Raw genomic sequence first — 23,780 nt, 5'->3', positions numbered from 1 at the left:
CCACCGAGAGGAATTGAATCTCTAATTTTAGCATTGTAAATCTGTAGACTTACTGCTGTGCCAGCAGGGGGTATATTACAAAAAGTAATAAAGATAAAGATTTTTGTCTATATGTTAAATGTGAATATTTGCGAAATTCCTGGGTGGTCCCTGTCATGATTGGCAATAGTGGCTAATGACATAAAACTGGCATATTGTTACATTTTGGCATGGAAAGGTTAAATAATAATATGTAATGATGTAACACATCTAGCCTATTGTGTGTTTATATATGCTAGTCCTCACTTAACACTGGCCAACACACAGAGCACCAATACTAGTCAGAAAAGCTCAATAACAGGCTCGATTCACTTTCACTGATAGAATCATTTTATGCTATTTCTTCAAGAATCTAAGGACAAAATACAAGCTTTGAAATTCATGGGTTTATAAAAACTATTCAATTTACTATTTATTTAAACTGATAAATGATCATTAAAATACTTTTCCAGGATTTACATTGAATTTCCACAGCTTTCCAAGTCTGAAAAAAAATTATTCTAATCATATAAATTTCTTAGGTTTCCAAAACTTGTACAACACGAGTTAACAACATGACTTACCCTGGAAATACTTTTAATCATTCAGTGTAAACACGCTATGTTATCCATAACTTAGATTTATTACAAGCACATTTTCATTAGAAGTGTTCAGTGAAAATTAAATGGTTGAAAATCTATACTGAAACTTCCAATTTATATGAAAAACAAACTTTATTTCAGAAAATTCAAGGGTTCAGTGTTAGACAAATTCCGAGAAATGTTAATATGTATCTAGTAAATGGTGTTCAGTATTAAAAGGATTAATATTTAAAGATATTGTAATTACACATACCTTATCTGCATACCTTTTGACCAGTGACACATATCTTTCCTTAACAGCAAGTTGTTCAGAGCGCCCGCACAAATGAAATAGAACAACTGAAAGAGAAAAACATATTTTACTTTCCATACTTTGATGACGAAGTATTGTTAATACATACTTATTCTACTGTGATATGTCAGGTGTTGTTGTTTTCACACTTATATTTTACTCTTAAAATATTTTAAATTTTGTGTTTACTTTTTGTGTATCCTGTTTAGATATTTTCCTCTACACTATAGCTTTAGTCACAGTAGTTAACTGTAAAACCAGTATTTCCTATAGAAGAAAGCTAAAGAAAACATTCTTACATAAAGGTTCTACTATTCTTTCTATGAGCAAAAAAAAACTGAGGAGGAATTACTTTAGTAAATTAAACTAAAACTGATATTAAATGAAGTATTGGGAATTCTATGAATCCCCAAAATACATTGTCAACAAGTCTTTAAAAAAAAAAGACACTAAATTTACCAGTGATGTGAATAAAGTACATTATTTTTGGATTAACAGCTTGATTAAATCTCTGTTTCAGTCTATCCAAAATTCCATATAGTGACATAAAAAAAAAGATATTTTGACATACTTTCATTAATCCTTAGTAACCACAGTAGAAGTAAATTAAACTGAGTAAACATTAAAAAGTAAGAGCTACATTTTGAGATTACACACTCAAAAAGGCACACAACTGTGTCTAAAACTAACTTTGGTCAGTAACAACACACATTTAAACTCTTATTCAGAGCTACAATGTTACTTGTTTTCTTTGCATTGTATTATTATTATTATTATTACTCAACATTTTCAATACATATATTTTTAAACATATAAAAATTAATTCAGCAATTATTTCTTTTATTTGAGCTCAAAAAGAATTTTTATTTAGTGTAGTCAAACATGTGACTTTGGTGCACATCTTGGCTTCTCTTAACAAGTACATAATTCAGCAAACTTTTTAAAACAAAGCTAGCAACTAAAGACTGCATATTTAATGACTGAACACATGTTAGTAGTATGTACTAGATTTTCTTGTTAACTTTAAATGATGTAGCTAATTTACATCGCTACTACATGACCATCCTAAATTTAAAATATGACTTGCATACATCAATACTGTGTATCCATGACAAATCTAAATAATGAAATTGATATATATTAGTACTCTGTGAACACCCTTGATGTGTTTAATTCTTGAAGGTCATCTGTTTTAATCACTGACACCATGATACAGCAATGTGTTGTCAGACAATCAGCCACTAGAAACTAAAATGTCACATAAGGGGCACTTAATGTTGCAACTTGTACTGTTGTGATACCAGTAAAATGTGCTCATGCCATGAATCATGAGAAGAATTACACATTCTGTAAGCTACAACACAGCATGGCATATGAACTTTAAAAGTAAGAAGTAAAAATATTTGTTACTCTTAATTTTTCATTTTGTTTACACTTGAAACAATGCTTTCAGGGACAATTCAAAAGTATATCTAGTTTGCACATGTTTTTTATGTTATGACACAGAATACTAGCATAATTATTTATTTTAAGAACATGAACAAGAATAAAAACATTAAAATAATTATTCAAAAACTTCTCATGTTTTTATTGAACAAAAGAAAACAAAAACACAGTTAAATCATCAGAGAAAGCTCAGTAATTGGAATACTTTATCAAAACATGGGACAGTAAATAATGATATGTTCTTTCTCACCTGTTTAAATACTTGGGTTATCAATTCTGGGTCCACACCATGAAGGTTCAGTACTCTGAAAAACGTGTTCATCTAACACAAGTGTAGATTAAAAAAAAACAGATGTGAAAAAAAATACATTCATATCTAAAAAAAGTTCTACAAAGTCATATCCTTTATCTTGTATTTACATTTCATTATATATAAGCACAGATATACAGCACACAATAACCTAACTAATGCTGCCAAGTCTGCTCACTATCTAACTAACTACCTAATTAATCGTTCCTACCAGTCCATGTACAGTTTCTGTATGTAGTAACTTTAACATTCTTCCACAGCTTTAAATTTTATTGAGTGAAACAAACTTGTTAAAATCTACTAACAAGAAATACAGGAAATCTTCCACTAATAAGTTTACTTTCTTATTAGCATAAGCTGTAATCATTTTAATATCAACAGTTTCATTATTTATTCCAAAAATGTTTTCAGTGAGAATTTTCTTTCAGCTGGATGTTCTTTAAGCACACCTGCTAATAATGGTACAATGCCTTAACATTGATACTTATCCATGCAAAGGCTTGAAAGATTTTTTCTATTTCTAGGAAATGTTCTCAAGCAACCATTTAACAGCTAAATAGAAACTACATAGATCAGAACACAAGCATTTCATTTTACACTATTACAGTGCAATGTAGTTACAGCAATCCCTTGATGTATTGGGTATAAAAGTATCTCATTTGTGATTCATTTATTAATAACTTAAAATACATGCCAATTTTCCTTTCACATTATACAGTACACTGGGACAACAAGTAGGCATATTAACTTACAGTTCAAACATGTGACATTACAGATTTAATCCTGCTCTGATGACAAAAGCAGTTGTTATTGAGACTAGTGTAGCAAGCATTACAGTTGTTCACCTCTTGAACAAATTTAACACAAGTTCATCAATGGTATCTAGTGTTGTTCTTTTGTTAACAGATATGGAAAAATTAGCTTTACAATGGTAAACTGTGATTTAAAAAATTTTAGTTACTTAGGTCTAAAGCCCATTGTTATTTTAATCCTGCTATCAATTAATAATATCTTTATACATTTTAAACACAGGATGACAGGATTAGGTTATTGTGATAAAGTTTATGGTATAACAAAATGTATCAGTATTCTTATTAAACATTTAAATAGCTCCTGTACTTTTTGTTTTGTAGTACATCAAATACATTTTACCAAAATAAAAAACCTGAGATATTTTATACAGTGTTATGAAAGTTATTGTTAAAATAATGATAATTTTAATAATGCAGCAAAAGTAGTTTATAGAACACTCTCAGTAACAGTTTCAAATATTCTACATTAGTTTAATAAAGTTGGATATTTATTGTAAACCTGATTTCACATATTTCATACAAAATATAAATTACATTAATATAACAATAAATAAAACCACTGAAAAGTCAATTTTTATAATCCTCTTTGTTTCAGAAAAATCCATTTCATAATGATTTCAAACTAAAAAACTGATCAGTAATTAATTTTTCATGCACTCAATACTTACAATCCACATATTTCTGTTTCTGAGGAGAAATTAACAGAAGTATTAAATTTTGATGAATTATAAAAGAACACCAAGTTTATACAAATTGGCTCAGTTTGGTTTTCTCTCTCACCTCTCTTTGTAAAGTATCTAAAGCTCTTTCAGGGTCAATGGGTGATTCAAGCTCTCGAGAAAGACTAGGGGTCCGTCCTCTCATTCCTAAAGGTTTATTACCAGAGATACCTGGGATAGCTTCATGCTCCAAAACAGCTGGAACTGTTAAAAAAAAGTCAGAAATTATTTTAATATAAACTTTTTATTCTAGGTTATACTAAAATACATCAAACAAAAGCATTTTCCCTTTTATATGACAAAATACATTTTTCACAAGTATACTAGATGTCTACTTCCAAATATTAGTGGAACACTAAATTCTAGTGCCATACCAAATTTTGCAGTGGAGTTCATGAAATATCATATGTTTCTGAGACTGTCATAAAAAAAGTAAATACTACATATGGATAACCCAATAAAACAGTTTTGTTTCTTAGTTACATGCTCTATTTTGAAAACTTAAGTCTATTGATAAATACACAGTGATTAAAGGTAAACTTTCAAACAAAAAATAAATACCATTTGAAGAATAAAACTTAAATTTCAATGTGCTTCTGATGAAATTTAGTTTCTAATAGCAATTAGCTTTGAGATGTGGTCATTTTAAACAAAATCTTTCTTTAAAATCACATTATAGTTTGTTTAACGAATGCTCAGATGCACTTACAATAATATATTCATCTCAACTATAATGAACAATTAGCTTATAGTCACAAAGTTCAATACTTCAATATTACGATTTTCATATGTTACATGATATTTAATTTCTAACACATTATATTGAATAAATATTTTTGCAGCACTAACTCATAGCACAACATAATATTAGTGCAATGGAAATTAAATTAAATTAACTCTTAGTTGAGCAATACAAAATACACGAGAGACTTGAACATGCTATAAGCCTAACATACAGCAGCTAAGATAAAAAAATTCAAAGTAATCGACTCTAATATCTACTTTCATTGAGTTTACTGAATGTTGCACACCATGATAAAGTCAAATTAAATGCATAATACATTGCATACTACTAGACATTATAATAATGTTTTGAAGATAACTCAGGTTTTGTGATTTGTGACAAGACATTTTCCTACATGTTTTTCTTTCAGCCTGCTTCCATACATTAAATAATTATGGATCTAATAAGATCCATACAAGAATTCTTATAAAATCATAGAAACACTTAACCGTACCACTAGAGGTATCCTTTACAGTACGTGGCAAAAGGTTTTAATGTTTACATTCAAGCTTTCATTAAAATGCTTTGTTACACCAAGGTTCGTTAAGATTAAGTAAAATAAAAAATATAATAAAAATATTTCACAAGGCATGCATGCGAGCAGCATGTAGGTAATGTAATTTGATACTATAAAGTGACCTACTAAAAATCAGTACACCAAGCACAGAATAGTGGTAAAATAAACAATGGTAAATTCCATATGTATATATTTCTTGGTGTACATGTTAGTGATATTATTGAAAAATAAAGAGAACAGCTCATTATCTTTTACAGTTTTAGACAAATTTTAATTATTAAAAAACACACTTATTTAACACTATTAGTTTAAGAAAGGTTACACTTAAGCAGACACAATGACCACTAACAAAGTGAAGGTTATTTTTAAACCATACACACTCCTTAGGTTTTCAATAACTATTACCTGGAATTTTTACTTTCTAGAAGAAACAAAAATACTTAAAGATACTTTAAGTGATATTGTCATATAAAATTCACCCAAGTCAATACAACTTAGAATTCTTATTAGTTATTTAATAGATGTAACCATTATAATCATACTTGTGAAGGAGTTACATGAACAGTTGAGCTGTGATTACAACATGCAACAACACTATGCTCAAACATTTTATATGTCAATCTCTTTGTTACTGAGTGAATAACTGGAAGCATTAGTTTCTATAGCAAAATAAAACAGAACTGCTAGTTCTATGGATAAAATTAAAGTAATTAGTCTTTCTTTTTCTGGGTGGGTCATTTGTAGTGTTTGTTTGTATAACACTAGATAACAGAACCAATAGTTCCATACATACAATTAAAGTAATCAGTCTTTCTTTTTCTGGGTGGGTCATTTGTAGTGTTTGTTTGTATAACACTAGATAACAGAACCAATAGTTCCATACATAAAATTAAAGTAATCAGTCTTTCTTTTTCTGGGTGGGTCATTTGTAGTGTTTGTTTGTATAACACTAGATAACAGAACCAATAGTTCCATACATAAAATTAAAGTAATTAGTCTTTCTTTTTCTGGGTGGGTCATTTGTAGTGTTTGTTTGTATAACACTAAACAACAGAACCAATAGTTCCATACATAAAATTAAAGTAATTAGTCTTTCTTTTTCTGGGTAGAACATTTGTAGTGTTTGTTTGTGTAACACTAAACAACAGAACCAATAGTTCCATACATAAAATTAAATTAATTAGTCTTTCTTTTCTGGGTAGAACATTTGTAGTGTTTGTTTGTGTAACACTAGATAACAGAATCAATAGTTCCATACATAAAATTAAATTAATTAGTCTTTCTTTTTCTGGGTAGAACATTTGTTGTGTTTTTTTTGTGTAACACTAAACAACAGAACCAATAGTTCCATACATAAAATTAAATTAATTAGTCTTTCTTTTTCTGGGTAGAACATTTGTAGTGTTTGTTTGTGTAACACTAGATAACAGAATCAATAGTTCCATACATAAAATTAAAGTAATTAGTCTTTCTTTTTCTGGGTAGAACATTTGTAGTGTTTGTTTGTATAACACCAAATAACTGAACCACTAGTTCAAACATATAAAACTCTACTCAACTTTTCATCTCTGACCAAGCTACTAAAAGAATTATTAAATGAGCAAAAGGTACACATTACCAATAAGAGGCTGCACTCTTTCTTCCATGATTTTAATGACAGCTTGATATATCCAGACAGCCACATCACTAAGGACTTGTCTGTATTCTGACAGATCAAAGTTTCGTAGACATTGCTCATTCTGCTTAGAAGTATTTTCTGCCTGAAATGCCTACAGATTAAAACAGCTATTGTAAAATAATCCGATTTGATGAATAACCTCCTCCAAAAAAATAAATAATTTTAAATTTTCAAGCTTTATATTATCAGAATGTTTGCAGGATATTGTTTTGAGCAAGTGTCTGAAAGTAAAAAATTACTCAATTGTCATCTTTATGTCAAATAGAGATGAATAAAATGACTGATAAATATGAGTCAAAGTCAAGAAATAAGTCTGTTAGTTTTTATTTGATGTTAATCCTATTTTTATTCTATGAACAAATATTTATAAATGTCAAAATAACATAAACTAATGATAACTCAAATAGTATTATACCTTGTCTCCACTGTATTGTTTAAAGTTGTGAAGAAGACGACAAGTGTTAGCTAACCACAGTGTTGTGTATTCAAGATCTTCATGACGTTTCTGAAAGAAAAAAACGTATGAAACAAATTCTGTTTTTCTGTAAGATTTCAATATGATAATAATTATCAGTTTCCAAGAAATATTCATGTTTGTTTGCCTTTAACAAAAGAGTATTTATAATACTAAAATGTTAAAAAATGTTATTTATTCCTGATATTAATTTCAGTTTAAATTTTCCAATGTCATCTTCAAAGTGCATGAAAATAGTGAATAAAAATTAATGATATTAAGAAAGTTAAACAAACAAAAAAAATTAAAGATTTTGTCTTTTACTGAAAAATCTTAAAATTTATGTATAAAATGGTCTGAACTATATTATAACTTAATATTGTTGTACTGCCAGTTTAAATGAATGGCCTATGAAACATGATGCATACACATCTGTATTTAGGATGAATAAACAATTCTCCCAGCTTGTACTGTTAGATGAATAGGTATTATATCAGAAACAAGACTTACCTTAATTACCCGTTTAACTCCATAAATTGTGTTGTTTAGAAGACTACGGACCTTATCGTCATCATTAATATAATCTGTGTAACGAATACACATGAACAAAATATATGCTGGGAGGCCTGGCAAAAGGGTAACTGCTATTTTTGGTCTTAATTCTACAAAAAAACAAAATTAAACTTGTATAGATGAGCATACCTAATGTGCATGTTTGGCAAATATTGCTCTTACCTCTAACTACAATAGTTTTTGCTATTAAAAATTTTATAGCCCTTGGAAACCCTATGAAGGATACAAACAAACAAATTCAAATTTTCAAGGTCTGGAAATGTTCTCTTAGGTATCAATTTAAATCTATATTCAGATTTGGTTTCATTCTTCATTCTACTTTTCAGAGCTAAAATACATTTTCACACACATGAGATCTGAGAGAATGTCTTGCAGTACACGTGTGAAATTAAAAAAAACTTAAGAACTTTGTAATGTAGACATTTGTATCTCAGAACAGCTGGTATGGGTTATTAACACTTTTACTAATAAAGCAGGGAGCAATATTTCAACCTTCCTAGGCCAAAATGATGTTCTCTGCTTTATTAGTAAAAGTATTAATACCCATACCAGCCATCCTGAGATACATTGTTATTTCAAGTGGGTTTCTTGTCATCAAGAACGTAGACATTTCATTTGATATGTTATGTATTTTATCAATTCTTTTATAGGATGAAAAAACACAAACTTTAAATTTTCTGGACATGTATATCACAGACCATTTATAAAACTTTTAAACAGACTATTAAAACCACTTAAACATTCCACAAAACATTGAAAAATCTACCTTCAGAAGAAATGAAAATATCCTCATACTGTTGAGACATTCTGCTTTATACAAAAAAGGATAAAATTCATCTTTACAAGAACTAAAAATATCCCTCGTATCCTTATAGGTACCTCTCTTTGTTAAAACTAAAAATTTTTATATCACCAGAAACAATACATCTTCATAAAAACTATAAAATAATCCAAAAAATGATGCTAATATCACAGAGTCAAGAAGACTATTTCACACTAGGTTGAACATTTTGCCTACAGTTGGTAATAAAATTACCAAAGAGCTTATTCAATCATGATCTGTATGTGAAAATCTTGTCTAAAACTTGTTACTTTTTCTATTGTATATATTAATATATTGCAACTTTAAAATAATCATGTTTTTAATTCTGTTTTATAGACACTTATTTCACAAAATATTCCTTATTTTGTTAATTGTGGTAATCATTTATATTAATGTCCAATTTTTCCATTGAAGTTCAATTTTATTTCCAAATCATATACCATAGATTAATCCTTTAATAATTGAAGGCTCATCTTCTTTTTTGTACTCAATCATTCCAAGATACTCTGTTTCTTTGTGTTTGACCATAGGCATATTTTCATGATGCTCTCTTGATGTATCTCCCATGTCACTGGGCTGTTCTGAACCTACAGAACAAATGGCAAAACAATTAATGCACATCACTGAATTTTCCCTAACCTATGTGGAACATGACACAATCAGTAAATCAACTCATTTGGTTGTTCTGGATCAATGAAGTAAAACAAAATTAAATTAAAATGCAAACAAACTTGACAGGGGTTTAGTTTAGAGAGAGAGAGGTCTGAAGAATTCTCTCCCCAGTAGGAATGGTCAGGAATGTTGTGGTTCCTCTTTGTCCCCTCACATGAAAGATTATTTAACTGTGCTTGGAAATTTGCCTGTATTTAACTTTTACTCATTTAAAGTGATGAAGTGCAGTGGGGCATTATAAAATTGATGGGTGAGAAAGGGGAGGAGCGAAACAAAGGCGGCACTAAAATAAAATTATAGACGAGGTTATTATTTTATTCTAATACTAAACAGTAAAAGACAGTTAATGTAAAGCACTTGAGAAATGAGGAAAGTACACAATTACTTTTCTATACTTTAAAGAATTTCAGGAACTGTCTATAACTCGGTGCCTTTAATGTTAGCTCTGTAGAAAATAAAAGATTTATTTTCATTAAGAAGCATCCTAGCTTATAGCCTTCTACATATCTATGTATTTCTAACAAGCTATTCTCGCAGTTCTGGAGTTAGCAGAACCAAACTCAACAGAAGGACTTGGGGTGAGTCATTAACTGTACAGAATAGCCACTCCTAAGAAGAACTAAAATACCTCCATAAGGATATTCAAGGTTTAAGAGTAGGTTTTTAGGGTTGCTAAACCTGAATCTAGCATCAGACTTTGTGTTTCTGGTGCTTTCATGATCATATTTGAAACTGCGTTTATATCCTGACTCACAGGTTAGCAGAACCAAACTAACATATGCTAAGATGCAATGGATGGATGTCCTAACAGGATATTTTTGGAATATGTGGACTCACTTTTCCTTTGGGGTGATTACAGACATAACTTGGGATAACAGAGGAGATTGAATGGTACACTGGGAACTTTGAACCCCAGACAATGAAGCACAGACATTTCATGCTGATGCTAATGATAATAAAAATGACACATATCAAAAGTATATTACAAAAATAAGAGTATTTCAATAATAATAATAAAAAAACAATAACATTAAATATATTGTTTCAAATTATACAAGTATTTATCAAATTTCCAACCCAATCTAGCAAATCCAAATAAAATGTTAAGATTACAAGTTTTTATTACTTGGTTTCTTGTTAAAATGTTAAAAAAAAGTATTATCAAAACCATTTATCAATAAAGTTTTCAACAAAACTAAGTTATACAAATGTTAAATATCTAAATTAATTAATTAAACTAATAACTGTAGCTTAAAACAAATAATTGTCATGGTAATTTAATATGAGGCAAGTAAAATGTAATAATAAAAGCACCTTGTCATTTATATCTAATGTAGCCAAGAAAAGCTCCACGTTCTATAATAGATATGAATTATACATAATAGATCACATTCAGTCAGATTTCATGAGAGGCTATCTGAACCATCATAAAGGTACCATATAAAGACAGTAGTATTGTAGTTTACAATTATATTTTAATTAATTAATATTACCAGTAAAATTTGTTGTAAATAATTAGATACCTTTTTTTGTATTTCAACATATTATTCAGACTATTTAAACCTTCCAATAATTCTAAATAACAAAGTTATATTGGTGAGTGTCTTAAGAAAACTACTTATCTTTACAAAAGTGCACAAAAGAACTATTTTCATATACTACAAATATATTTAACATTTTGTAATTAAAAGGTTACAAGAATTAACCCATTTCATAAAAATTAAGTGAAATGCAAAATAATAGAAAGCCAGATACATATAAAAAAGGCACATCTTATAAATTATGTGTTCTTAATTTTTAACATGTTGAGAGTTATGTTTACAAGCTTAATCACATGTACACATTTTGGCATACAATCAAATTATCTTTATACAAAGATTACAAAGACATTTAGAATTTAAAATAAAAATTATTTTGGTACACTTTTCATAAAAGTTAAATTATTTTCCCACAACTATTCAAAGTTCAGTAATTAAGTTTATATTTTCCAGCCAAACTCCACTAGTTAAGTAGTCAGTCAAATGATCATTAAAAAAACAACAAAATATTGTTTATTTTTGTAATACACATATTATCTTATTTAGAATTATTTTTCATCAGATTAAATAAGAAATGAAACTGTTTTCCAAGCTAGTCCATCAAAACTATAATATATCATACCTCCTCCATCTTTTAGTCTCTTAGCATATATCTTGATTTGCCGTTTCAATTTCTTGATTTGTTCTGACAAATTATCATTTTTCTCACGAAGGTCCTAAAAATTGAAAATATTAAACATAAAAAAATGTTTAATTATGTATTACAAAAATTGAAACATAAAATATATTAAGTTCACAATGTTAGTAAAAAATAGGTTTTATTTAATGTCTCTTGATTGCAATATTTATATTAAAAATATTATTCAACCATGTATGTTAAAATATGAGCCCAATTACTATAACTTTAGTCAAATACTCTAACAATAAAAAGTGAAAATGATAAAAATACATATTTTTGTAACTCTACACATCTTATTGAACAACATTAACAAGCCAAAAAAAGAAAAACAAAATGATGAAAACACTGCAAAAACATAAAATGGCAAAATGGAAGTGAGAAAAAATTTCCTTTTTGCTCTATATTCTAGTCCTCAAAATTCTAAAATCAATCATTCAGAATTCTCAGTAATAAAAATTAATAATTACAGGTTACATTGTTCCCATTGTTTAATAACTTGTGTATGCAAGTGATTACCTGCATGTTTTCTGCAATAGGTCTATAACAGATATATATTTATTCAAACTAACATTGCACATACTTTGCAAATATTTTCAAGATTATATAAAAATATATAAATCATGATTTCAAAATGTGACTTTTTTGTTTTTGATAACATACACATTTAATACAATAATAAGAAAAACAATGAGTATTAACATGTTAAAGAAATAAGAAAATAGAAAATTTACTCTGTAATGTATTTCATACACAAGGAAGATTTGAATTTTTCAGACAGAATACCTTGTATAACAGACACTGGCTAGACAGCTTCACCAAACCAAACACCTCAAAGATTCATGCAGAGACATTCTTAATTTTGAACTGCTAATAAGAAGGAAGGTAACCAGTAAGCAATGCTTTCAATTACTACAGATAATCTCAAATGAATAGCAGGAATGATTGTTACTTTTATAACATTCCACAGATAAAAGTCTGAAGCACATTTTGCAGAATATTGCAATTCAAACCTTGGACATTAAAATTCACAGCCCAGCACATAGAGTCATTATTCCACTCTTGGCCCTATACCAAGCCCAACTTATTATGCCTATACAAACTATATATTAAAACCAAATCAAAGAAAATCTGCAATAAGGTGTTGGAAAGGACAAAGTTCAAAAAGAAATGACCAAAAACAAATGTTTGATATATGATGGTAATTGACATGGAAACAAAATTATACATTCTTAATGTCACATTTCAAAAAATAATTACCTAACTCACTGGTATTAAGGTAAAAGTGGTTCATTAGGGAATAAAAATTATGCCAGTACATACCACATTTTCTCCTGTTAACCTGTTGATTTCATGCTGAAGGATAGCTTCTGTCTGGGCCTGAGGTGTTTTCTTCAAATTCTGATCACATGGAAAATTATATTCATTATTCATTAACACCAGACAGCCATAATAAGATTTATGCACTCGACATAACTTGGATGACTTACAGCTAATATACAATTGAAACTACAAAATTTATAGTAATTTTCATTGTTTTCGTTACACGGTAAAAAAGGCAAAATATTTTCTTTAAGCATATATAGTTGAAGTAAATAACATACAAAATATTTCTAAATTATTCCTTAATATATCTAATTTCTACACATAAAACTTTCTTATGTGAGTGTTAAGCTAGAAAAATATTTTAACTCAAATTAGTTACCTGACTTAAAGGTTTTTGTTGACGATCATTGTCTTCTTGTAGAACTTGAATTTCATGACGTAGTTCTTGCTCAACACTTTTAGTCTTCAGTTTTTCTGCCTGAAGTTCTGCCTCAAGTTGTCTGAAAAACAAAAACACATACATTTGTACTTCAAACAACAATGTAAATAATATCACAAGCTATGGACTGACAGAAAATAGTCTTTACTATTATTGAATAACTGCATATCAGTGCTCTATACCAAAGCCAGAGCTAAAATAGGTATTAAACCTAAGTATTATTCTCAGAAACTAATATATAAATCATGTCTAAACTTCCATTGAAAAATAATAAAAACACAGCTATAGTAAATTTAAAACCTTATTAGTTTCTTCTGAGTTTCAAAAGCCATTAACAGCTCTCCATCCTCATTAATTATGTCCACATCACTGCTGTAAGAATCATATGCAGATGATTTCAGATCCTCTCTCTGGTTTGCCAAAATTGATCGCAACTGAATGCATTCTTCCCTACGTCGCTCAAGTTCATCTTGAAGTGCTTGCATTTGGTCTGTAGAACATAAATTTCCATGGTCATAATGTGCCACTAATTTAATCTACACACATCAGGCATACCTCTAGCAAACAAAACTTTATTAGAAGAGCAAGGTCAAATAAAGAGGAAATGTATTATATCATACAAGTAAATAACAAATATATGGCATTGCATCTTGTAATATTTTCACTTGAAATTTATAAACAAGATTTAAATGATCTGATATTTAGTTTTTCAATTCATTTCTGGTTTCAAGTTATGATACATTTTACTTACATTTGTATCCTCTATGATAAGTGTGGTTAACATTATTGTATGACTCAATAATCTAAATATTATAATTTTTACATAACTATTTTTCTTTAGTATTTCACTGTTATAATTTTACACAGAACAATTGTAATACAAACAAATTTATGTCCATTATTAAATTAGTAAAATAACTAGACTTGTAATGAAACAAGGTAATTTTTTACTCTTCTGTTTAGAAGGATATGAAAAGTTTTAATCTTCTCACTAAAACCATTTCAGTAAATATGGGATGAACAGGTGAAGTTACTTATAAATACTACACAGGTAAAGTTTAAAATGAGGTACCTACTTCCAGATATAAAAATTAATTTGGTATTAAATTATAATTCAAAGTTTCTAAAAAAACAACAACACACAACTGGAAGTGATGTGCATTTCTTCTAAAGTAAAACATACTCTTATAATTTCATAAAATAATGTTAAAGTAAGTGTGCATAGAACATTTTCTTAGTCACAGAATAATTTCTATGTACATTATTGACATAATACAAGTTTTGTTCCACTGTGCTTGATACCAGATTTTCAAATTCATACTTTTGTATGCTAAGTAATTCATAATATTAAATAAAATACAAATGAGCTGTCAATATGAGGTAAACTAAATGTTTTAATTTGTGGTTATAGCCAATGCAGACTAATATTAATATTTTTATTCCTTTTACAATAAGGTAATTATGCAATAACACAGTTATTTTCAGTATTGAATGGTTTGTATAAAATTATTATGCACATTATTTTTAATATTTACATGCACTTTCAAAAGAACAGAAATAGATAATAAAATTAAGATTAGAAACATGGATGTTTCTTTAAGTTTTAAGACACTGGCATTTCACTTCATGTTTCTAAGAATAACCAAATTGTTTAGAATATCATCTTTGATCCATATTTCAGATTTCTTAGATTCTTGAAAGTACTGAAAATCACCTTTCATAAATCTTTGAAATACTTTATGTCCATTCTTATATTACTACATATCACAAAATAATTTTCATTAAGATTATTGTCAAATGTAATTTATGGATGTCAAACACTAGTATCCTTGTACATAAATTAGTACTGAAACAACATTACAACAGTTAGGTAATGAAAACAATGTTCAATGAAAATCAAAGAACTTTACAGGTTCTCACCTGTAAACATTCTTATACTACATTGAAAATAATGTAATAAATATAAAACTGTAAAATCATTACCCATCAATTCTGCTCCACCACTGTCTGGAGAAGATGCAGCTTTTCTCAGTTTGTTCAAGTTATCCTTCAGTTTTACATTCTCCATTTCTAATTCTTGCAACTGAAATTCAACACCAAAAAGTCATTAAGAGAGACCCTCACAGTCACATGAAAATGTTTCAGTCTGAAATGTCACTGCATGTTAGTTTCTTTAAAGCATATTCCTTCACACAACAACTCACAACTTTCTCATTTCTAAAGAGAATTCTCGTTCAGATATTAAAACAAATTTAGTTTTAAGTAGTTCAAACAAGATTCTTAAGTAAAAGCATTCTAAATAATATTAAAATATAATATCACAGCCATCTGAGATTTACTCAGCTGTTGGATAAAATACTAATAAGTTTATCCTGTAATTTTTTTAAACTCAGCCCTTTGTTATCTTCATAAAATATAGTTTGAGATGTATGATATTAACATATATTAACAAATACTATAAACAGGATTTTATTGCTTAATAGGTAGATTGTTAGAACACTGAACACTAAGAAAGCTAACAACGTTTGTTTTAATATCATATAAGAGTTTAAATGATTTATTTATTTTTCTTACAGAGAAACACTGGTTAAAATGTTTCTGATACAACTGGCAGTGATACTTGTACAGATTTTTTCCCCACACTTTTATAACATTTGTTAACATAGTAGGTAGCCCTATTTTTGAGTCTATCTTCAGGGAAAAATATTTTTCACAGTTATTTATTTATTCGTTCAACATCAGTGTAATCTTCTATTTTTATTTATTAAGAATACTTCAAAAGTAGTGTCCATAATAAAATAAAATATGGTTGTTTCATACATTTACATCAAAACATTGTCGTTTCATTATGAAAACTTTCAAAATCTTTTGCATCACTATAAAGAAGTTCTGAAAGTTCACTCTTATTTGTCCTCAAATAATATCATCTTCAGTGCCATTAAGACAACTACTCACATCACATTTTTAATATCTTTATCACAGTTTCCAGAAACTGGGGAAGAAAAAAGGTTTGGTACTTTTCAACATTAAGGAAACAAAAAACTGCTTACTTGCCACAAACCCCTTCAAAGTCTTTAAAAGCAGGATTAAAAATGAAATAAAACAAGGTTGTTCTACATATTCAATGCAAAAATACTCATTCATTATAAAAACCTTCAAAATCTTGTGCATCACTACATTAACTGTCACTGAAATCAAGTTCCGAAGGTTCAACTCTCACCTGAGTCACCACTTTCCTCAAACAGAATATCATCTTCACCAGCATCAAGGGAACTGCTAATGCCACATTTCTTAAATTTCTTTATTATAATTTAGGTTTTAACTCTGTCTCATGAGCTTTTCACCCACTCACACACAATTGAAATGCTTGGTCTCTTCTTTCTTCCAATAAGAGTCCCTTTGTAGTTGACCATCTACATCCATTTGTTCCACTCTGCATGCATAAAGCACTTGAAGGACTTATTGACAGATACAACTAGTGGTTGTAATTGGCTTGTTAGGCCCACCAGGTATAACAGATAGCTGGTTCTTCATTTGGGCAATTGTTTTCTTAACTACATCAGTCTTATGTGTTCTAAAAGAATTCCATACAAGCAAGGATGGGGCTTTCAGTAATACAGCCAAAACTTCATCCATCCATCCCTTGGGATGGACAAGAACAAGAATACTACTTGGCAACTTTTCTTTTGGTAAGATCTATCCTTTAAATACCAGCATTGGTGGAAGTTTTGAGCTATCAGCACAGCATGACAACACTACTGTGTAATGAGTTTTCTCATGACCACTTGTTTTTGTTTTAATCTTGGTGCCCTTCTTGTCACCAGTTTTATTACTTGGAACATCAAAAGCTAATGGTACCTCATCCATATTAGCAAGTTGAGACAGCTATAACTTTGATTGTGTTGATTTTATATGTATAAAATTCTAAAACTTTATTAGCATCCTCTGTGCTATTTTGGTTCTTGTTCTTATCACTAGGTTATGTTTCATGAATCTGTAACAACAAAATGTATGACCAGTAAAGTCATCATAATTTTTTCTTGAGCTATGTTTTCCTTCAAAAATTATCATTGTTGTATAAAGTACAATACCTTGTCTTCTCTCTTCTGTTACCCAAGAGTACAGTTAAGTTTTGACCATTTCTCTTTCTTACCAAGTTCTATTTACTGTACTGCCCTGAGCTTGCTTACATCATTGATGAATCATTTTTTCAGTTGGTGGTGACTCAAACTCTTTCAGCTGCCTTATTACCATGTTCCTTTGGATACTTTATGACATCTAGCTTAAATTTTATATTGTAGAAATGTCTTTTTTGCTTTGACATGATGTTCCACTTGATATTTTTTTTATATTTCCTAAAACAATGACTTTTTTGTCACATAAGCCTCAGTGTGTTCCCAGCTTTTTCAGAATACAAAAAATGTGTCTTATACACCAAAAAATACACTAATTAAAACAAAATAATTCTGCAATCTAAATTAATATTAATCTGTGAATTTGAAAACTGAAGTATTATTCTGAAAATGTATTAGAGAAGCCAAATATTTTTCTAAAAATTAATGAATATTTTTTCTTTTCATATATACAATAGAAAATAATAAAAAATTATGGCCATATATTGTCATAGGAACTTTGAATAACTGTATTAATTTTGAGGTAATATAAATTTCAGTACTGAGTGACAAACTGAAGAGAAAATAATAAAATTGGTGCATGTTAACACTATTAAATTCAGTATTAATTTATAACTTTCAAAACAATGCTTCTGAACATATTATTGTTTATACCTGTTTAATTAAATATAAATCAATAAAACATGAATGATTTAATTATCTGATAGTACAAAATAAAATCCAACACTACAAGCTTCAAATTTATATTGTAATTAACAGTTTAACCCTATAATGATGACAATTTTTAAATGCTTTCTGTATGTTACTGACTTGTATTAAAAATTTAATTAAACCACTTTAATATGAATGTATTTCAATGAAATTACTATTATCAAGTATGTTATAACTAAGTCTTATGATATCTAAGATTCATTCCTTTATTTTAAAAAGAAACATTTTAAAACTGCAGATTCTGCTGTCATGTGATCCACTTGTGGTTATAAGTTGAATGTTTGAGCTATTATACACAATACCATGAGAATATAATAAAGACTGTTGACATAGAATGTCAAATTAATGTTTTGCTTTTCTTTCTTTTGTGTCTGGAAAATTTCCAAGAATTTTTATGATGGGGTTTTACATTTTAATATTTCTAAGCTTAAGGTTAGTTAAGCCCACTTCCAAAGTCAAAGCTTTGTTGCTAAGTGACAATTTGAAGTTGAATGACATGCTTACAACCAATAAAAAGAGGTTTCACACTATTAGTTATAGCTTGAAGAAACCTCGATCAGTGTGTGGATTTGTAGCATGAGATAGAAATAAAGCTTAGTCCATGTTTCTCACGTTATATGTATTTGTTTGCTAAATAGTTAAACTGCATTTAGGTTTTACATTTATATTTTAATTAGTTAAGTATTATTTATGTTTATAAGTGTATAATTAAAAATTTTATGATTGTTTACATTCAACATGAGGTAGTTTTACTTCTGGAAAACTCTAAGCAAGATTGCATCATTGGTGTGTACAAGCATTAATGAAATCAGTTGCCCAAGAGGTCACACTGGCAGGAAGAGGTTGGCATACCAGCATCAAGAATTAAGAAAAATACATCTAATCAAGTGGATTTCTACAAAAAACTGACAGATATGAATGCATTTCCATTTAGTTTAAACATTTGACTGAACAATATGTTCATGATAAGACAGTGAATTATATAGTAGAGAAAATGGAAAATAAAAAATAAATGTTAACCTTAAAAACATTTGATATTCATTTAGGAAGTTCTCAAGATTACGCAAATGATAGTTGAAAACTGAGATACAGTATTTTTATATTCAAAATAAAAACCACATTTTCTGTAAACTAATCCGAGTCTTGTGTGTAAATAATTACATTAAATAACAAATGTTTTATTATAAATAGTGAAAAAAGCAAAATTAAACGTCTTATCCAAAATGACATAATCTTAGGATTGTGCAAGACAAACTTAAAACTATCTCATCAACTAGTTTCATTTTCACAGAGCTTTCATGAGAGTTACATTGTAAGAATTCATAATGTAATGGTTAAGACTCAAAAACAAACCACACAGTTAGGAGTTTTTTCACAGTTTCTTTAGATGGTTTTATCCTTTCCAAAAATGACATTGCACGAAATTATACCTGTTTTAAGGCTACAAACATTTTCTTCTATGGCATCAGCAGAGATGCCAACTATTTCAAATGGCCGAGCGTAATGATTGTAGACAGAGCCCTTTATCATTTGCAGCTACTAGGCCTGACCAATGTCTCTAAGCTGTTTATTATTATAAAGGGTGTTCGGAAAGTTACTGTGCACTTATATATTTATTAACAGACATGTTTCAATATAGAATACAGGAGGTAAATATGAATGACAATTACAAACAATGTTGAAAGTGACCCCTGTTGGCATCAATACAGGCTTGAATCCTTCTTATTTTGTTTCTAAACACTGCTATCAGTTGCTGGCTTGAAATAGACTGAATGAATGCTGTTATTGCTGCTTTCAAAACTGCACAGTGACTCTCCAAACACCCTGTATTATTATTATAACTATTATAGATTGCTCATTTATGACTGTGTTCATATTCTGAATTCTTACTCCTAAATGTCGTTATCTGCATCGTTTTTGTCTTCGCCTCAGCCATTTGTTGGTGAGATGCCGATTTAGTATGTCTGGAACAATCATGTATCCCACCACAGAAAATTTGATGTGACAAACTGTACAAAATGCATGACTGTCACTGACTTTTGATGCAATGACTGGATATTTTGCACTATATTGTTTCTTAAATTTTTGATTCAGTTTTAGTCCTTTTAGATTTGCCAGAAACAAGACAATCTGGTGAACGAGACCTCTTTTTTTCCATCTTGTAAATGATCGCATTGGTGTTTCCATGCCGCTTAGAAAACGAGAAATACCCATCTACGTAAGCACTGATTGGCTGACAAACACTGATAACGTAACTATGGATTCCCCCACATACCCAGTAGGAGAAGCAATGCACTTAAAATATTGGTAGACGTCGGAGATACAAATATTTTTTATTATTTCAAGGACAAACATGATTATTGCAAGTAGCCATTTGGACTATGTCTTTTATTTATTATCAAAATTTATTTGTATCTCACTAGAAATTTTCTTTTCACCCCTTTCAAGCCCTAGGGAACAATTTATCACTTTATTGTATTGGCCTATATAATATATAATAATTTGGGAGTTGCAACAAGTTGTAATATTTGTCTGTATGAGCGTATAGTCGTAATGTATACACCAAAATCGTAATGATTATGCTCAAATTGTAATGGTTGGCATCTCTGCATGAGGTTAGCTTAGTTTTATCAAGTACATAGCAAAAGCAAAGAATCCTAATGACTCATGCTTTTACTTAATGAATATTATAACTGAGTTTATCATGTTGAAACTATATAACAGAATTTAGTAGTTACTGAAAAGAAACTATATTCAATAGACTTAAACAGAACTTGACTGAGATTCCTGTCAGAAAAACATATTGTCACCTAGCAAGACTGGATATCATTTGAAAGGATTACATCTTAAGTCACTGTTAAATATTTAGATTCTACAATATTTTGTATCATTTATAGACAGAAGTTGTGACTACTGTGATTGGCAAAATCAATTTATTAATGAATATAATTCAAGTTAAAACTGGTTGAATATATAAAACAGAACTTTCTGATAAACAACAAAAACAGTCTTAGACAAAATAAAGTATTTTAAAGTTGTTTTTTTTTAAATCACAATCTCACAACAAAATCTTGGAAATTTCAGCTATGAATTATAGCTCTTTTATAATTTCTTACTCTATGAATTATTTAAAGCCAAAACTAAATGTTTTGTACATTTTTTCCAAGTTTCATGCACTTATGTTAAGTATTTCCACTGATATATATATATATATATGAAGGGATATTAATGATACCCTTCAATCCAGAAAGAGATAACATGTATTTAAAAATTTCAAGAGCTTGTACTCTCAACTAAAATGACATTAATGAAGTCATAATTTAAAATTATAATTCTAAACGAATGTAACACATGGTATCAACAAATTTAATAATTATTTCATAACAACTGACTTACTCTTATTAAACTTTTTTCTTGGCTTTCTCCCTTCGATGGCTCTTCCTCCAGAGCTTCCAGCTTCTTCTCGAGTCGAGCTTTCTCACTCTGTGCTTCACGTAGCTTCTGTTGCAGTTTCAGCAACAGAGAAACATCTACCTCTTCTTTGTGACATTCAATGTCTTCCTACAATATACAAATAATACCACTGTTTCATAGTTAGTTAATTTTTTTATTTATACTAATGAATCAACATTACAAACAATATTTTGAAATTCTGTGTTTATTCAGTATACTAAAATGTTGTTTTCAGAGCATTTATCATTGGGACATTTATTTCTTCAAAACAAAATTCAAGTCACTTATAGAGACCCCAAGAGAGGGTCATCAGTAACATTTTACCTTTCTGTCATCTTCTCCTGGACTTGTTTCTTTACTGGTGGTACTGCTTTGTTCCCAGTTTATTATATCCAGTTTAAGGTGAGAAATATCTCTGTCTTTTGACCGAACAGAGTCATAGCCAGTGTCCTATGATATAATGACAATAGTTCTTATTACCTTCAAATAATAAAGAAACTGAAAAAAATATATAACTCCAACAATTACTTTTTTTCTTTTTTATAAATTTCATATTTATTTATGGGTAGTATTTAATTTTTCCATGGTAAAAAGTGTGTAACTATATATTATAATACTCAATAGTAAATTGTGATTTGGTTAGTAAGTCAATGCATGGTTCTTAAGCAGGGCTTATTTTATTACTCAAACAACAGCCAAACAGAAAACAAATCCAAATCATAAATATAAGGCACCTATCACAAATTCCAACAAGTTAAATGATCATTTTCAGAAACATAATTGAGAACAGCAGTAGGTATGGCAATGAAACAAAATTTCACATATTAATTAATTCAACTTAATCTAAACAGTGGATACAGAGAAACTGGTAAGCCAACCACTTAAGCTTTCTTCTTAAAGTTCATTTTAGCATTTCTATTCCTTATTTATTTAAACTATACTTCATAAACATTGTGAAAAATAACTGAAATCATTTGGAAATACCCTAACACTATTAAAAATAATCTAAAGTCATATTAATCTACACTGAAAGATAAGAAACAAGGTGTTTACAATGTACTTCTCTAATCTTGTGAAAAAAAAGTTTACTTACGTAAAAGACAAAAACAAACAAACAAAAAACAATCAAGAATCATTTAACGTACCAGAAAATGTTCAAATTACAATACAAACAAATGTTACTCTTTTAAAATACATGGGATTTCAACCACCAAAACAAACAGGAAAACAAACTAGAGTATTGTAACAAAAAAAAGAATTGCTGACAGTTTATCAAAAACTGCCAAATTTTAACACCTCCAAAAGTCACTTTATGCTGAAATTCCTCCTGCCCACTTAAGAAATTCAAATGTTTGGTAGCTGTTTGGAACAATTGTTTCTTAAAAAGCAGTGTCATATTAAAGATGTATGAATTTATGAGAAATAGCATCCTTGAATAAATCTTTTGAATATTTTGCTCCAAAATTTTTTTTCTTACATTAAAGTAAGTTGTGATATAGATTTGTTTATTTTATTTCTTAGTAACAGCATTTTATAAACCTTTTTGGTTTATTATATAATAAACCAAATCTAGAATATTTATTTGATGATTTAAATCATAGTCCTTATTTTAAATGGTTATTTTCAAATCTCTAAAATTACCTAATCAAACTGCAATCAAACACAATATAATTTTCTTGTTCTTTGATTTTCTAATACTATAGTAAAAAACTAATATTTTCTAAACATATATTCACCATTTAACTGTGTAAAAACTTAAATAATTCAACTAATTAAAAGCAATATTTAGGTGATATTATAGCTA

At 28.8% G+C, this 23,780-nt stretch overlaps 1 protein-coding gene across 3 annotated transcripts in view; it reads right to left on the bottom strand.

Annotated features, from left to right (window-relative positions):
* The window catches only part of didum (dilute class unconventional myosin), a 111,446-nt gene that overhangs the window by 9,138 nt on the left and 78,528 nt on the right, over nt 1-23,780 (bottom strand). For all 3 annotated transcript variants that reach the window (XM_076500209.1, XM_076500207.1, XM_076500208.1), the window contains 14 exons: nt 22,301-22,426; nt 21,920-22,084; nt 15,663-15,762; nt 13,980-14,169; nt 13,620-13,740; nt 13,238-13,315; nt 11,861-11,954; nt 9,469-9,615; nt 8,143-8,294; nt 7,594-7,683; nt 7,119-7,269; nt 4,261-4,403; nt 2,609-2,680; nt 874-959 (listed from right to left, as the gene is read on the bottom strand). In XM_076500209.1, the coding sequence (XP_076356324.1) occupies nt 874-959; nt 2,609-2,680; nt 4,261-4,403; nt 7,119-7,269; nt 7,594-7,683; nt 8,143-8,294; nt 9,469-9,615; nt 11,861-11,954; nt 13,238-13,315; nt 13,620-13,740; nt 13,980-14,169; nt 15,663-15,762; nt 21,920-22,084; nt 22,301-22,426 (1,715 nt within the window). The remainder of the gene's footprint in view (nt 1-873; nt 960-2,608; nt 2,681-4,260; nt 4,404-7,118; nt 7,270-7,593; nt 7,684-8,142; nt 8,295-9,468; nt 9,616-11,860; nt 11,955-13,237; nt 13,316-13,619; nt 13,741-13,979; nt 14,170-15,662; nt 15,763-21,919; nt 22,085-22,300; nt 22,427-23,780) is intronic.

The sequence above is a fragment of the Tachypleus tridentatus genome, chromosome 4, assembly GCF_004210375.1.
Source record: "Tachypleus tridentatus isolate NWPU-2018 chromosome 4, ASM421037v1, whole genome shotgun sequence".
Lineage (NCBI taxonomy): Eukaryota > Metazoa > Arthropoda > Merostomata > Xiphosura > Limulidae > Tachypleus > Tachypleus tridentatus.
This window is presented reverse-complemented; position numbering and strand designations above follow the sequence as displayed.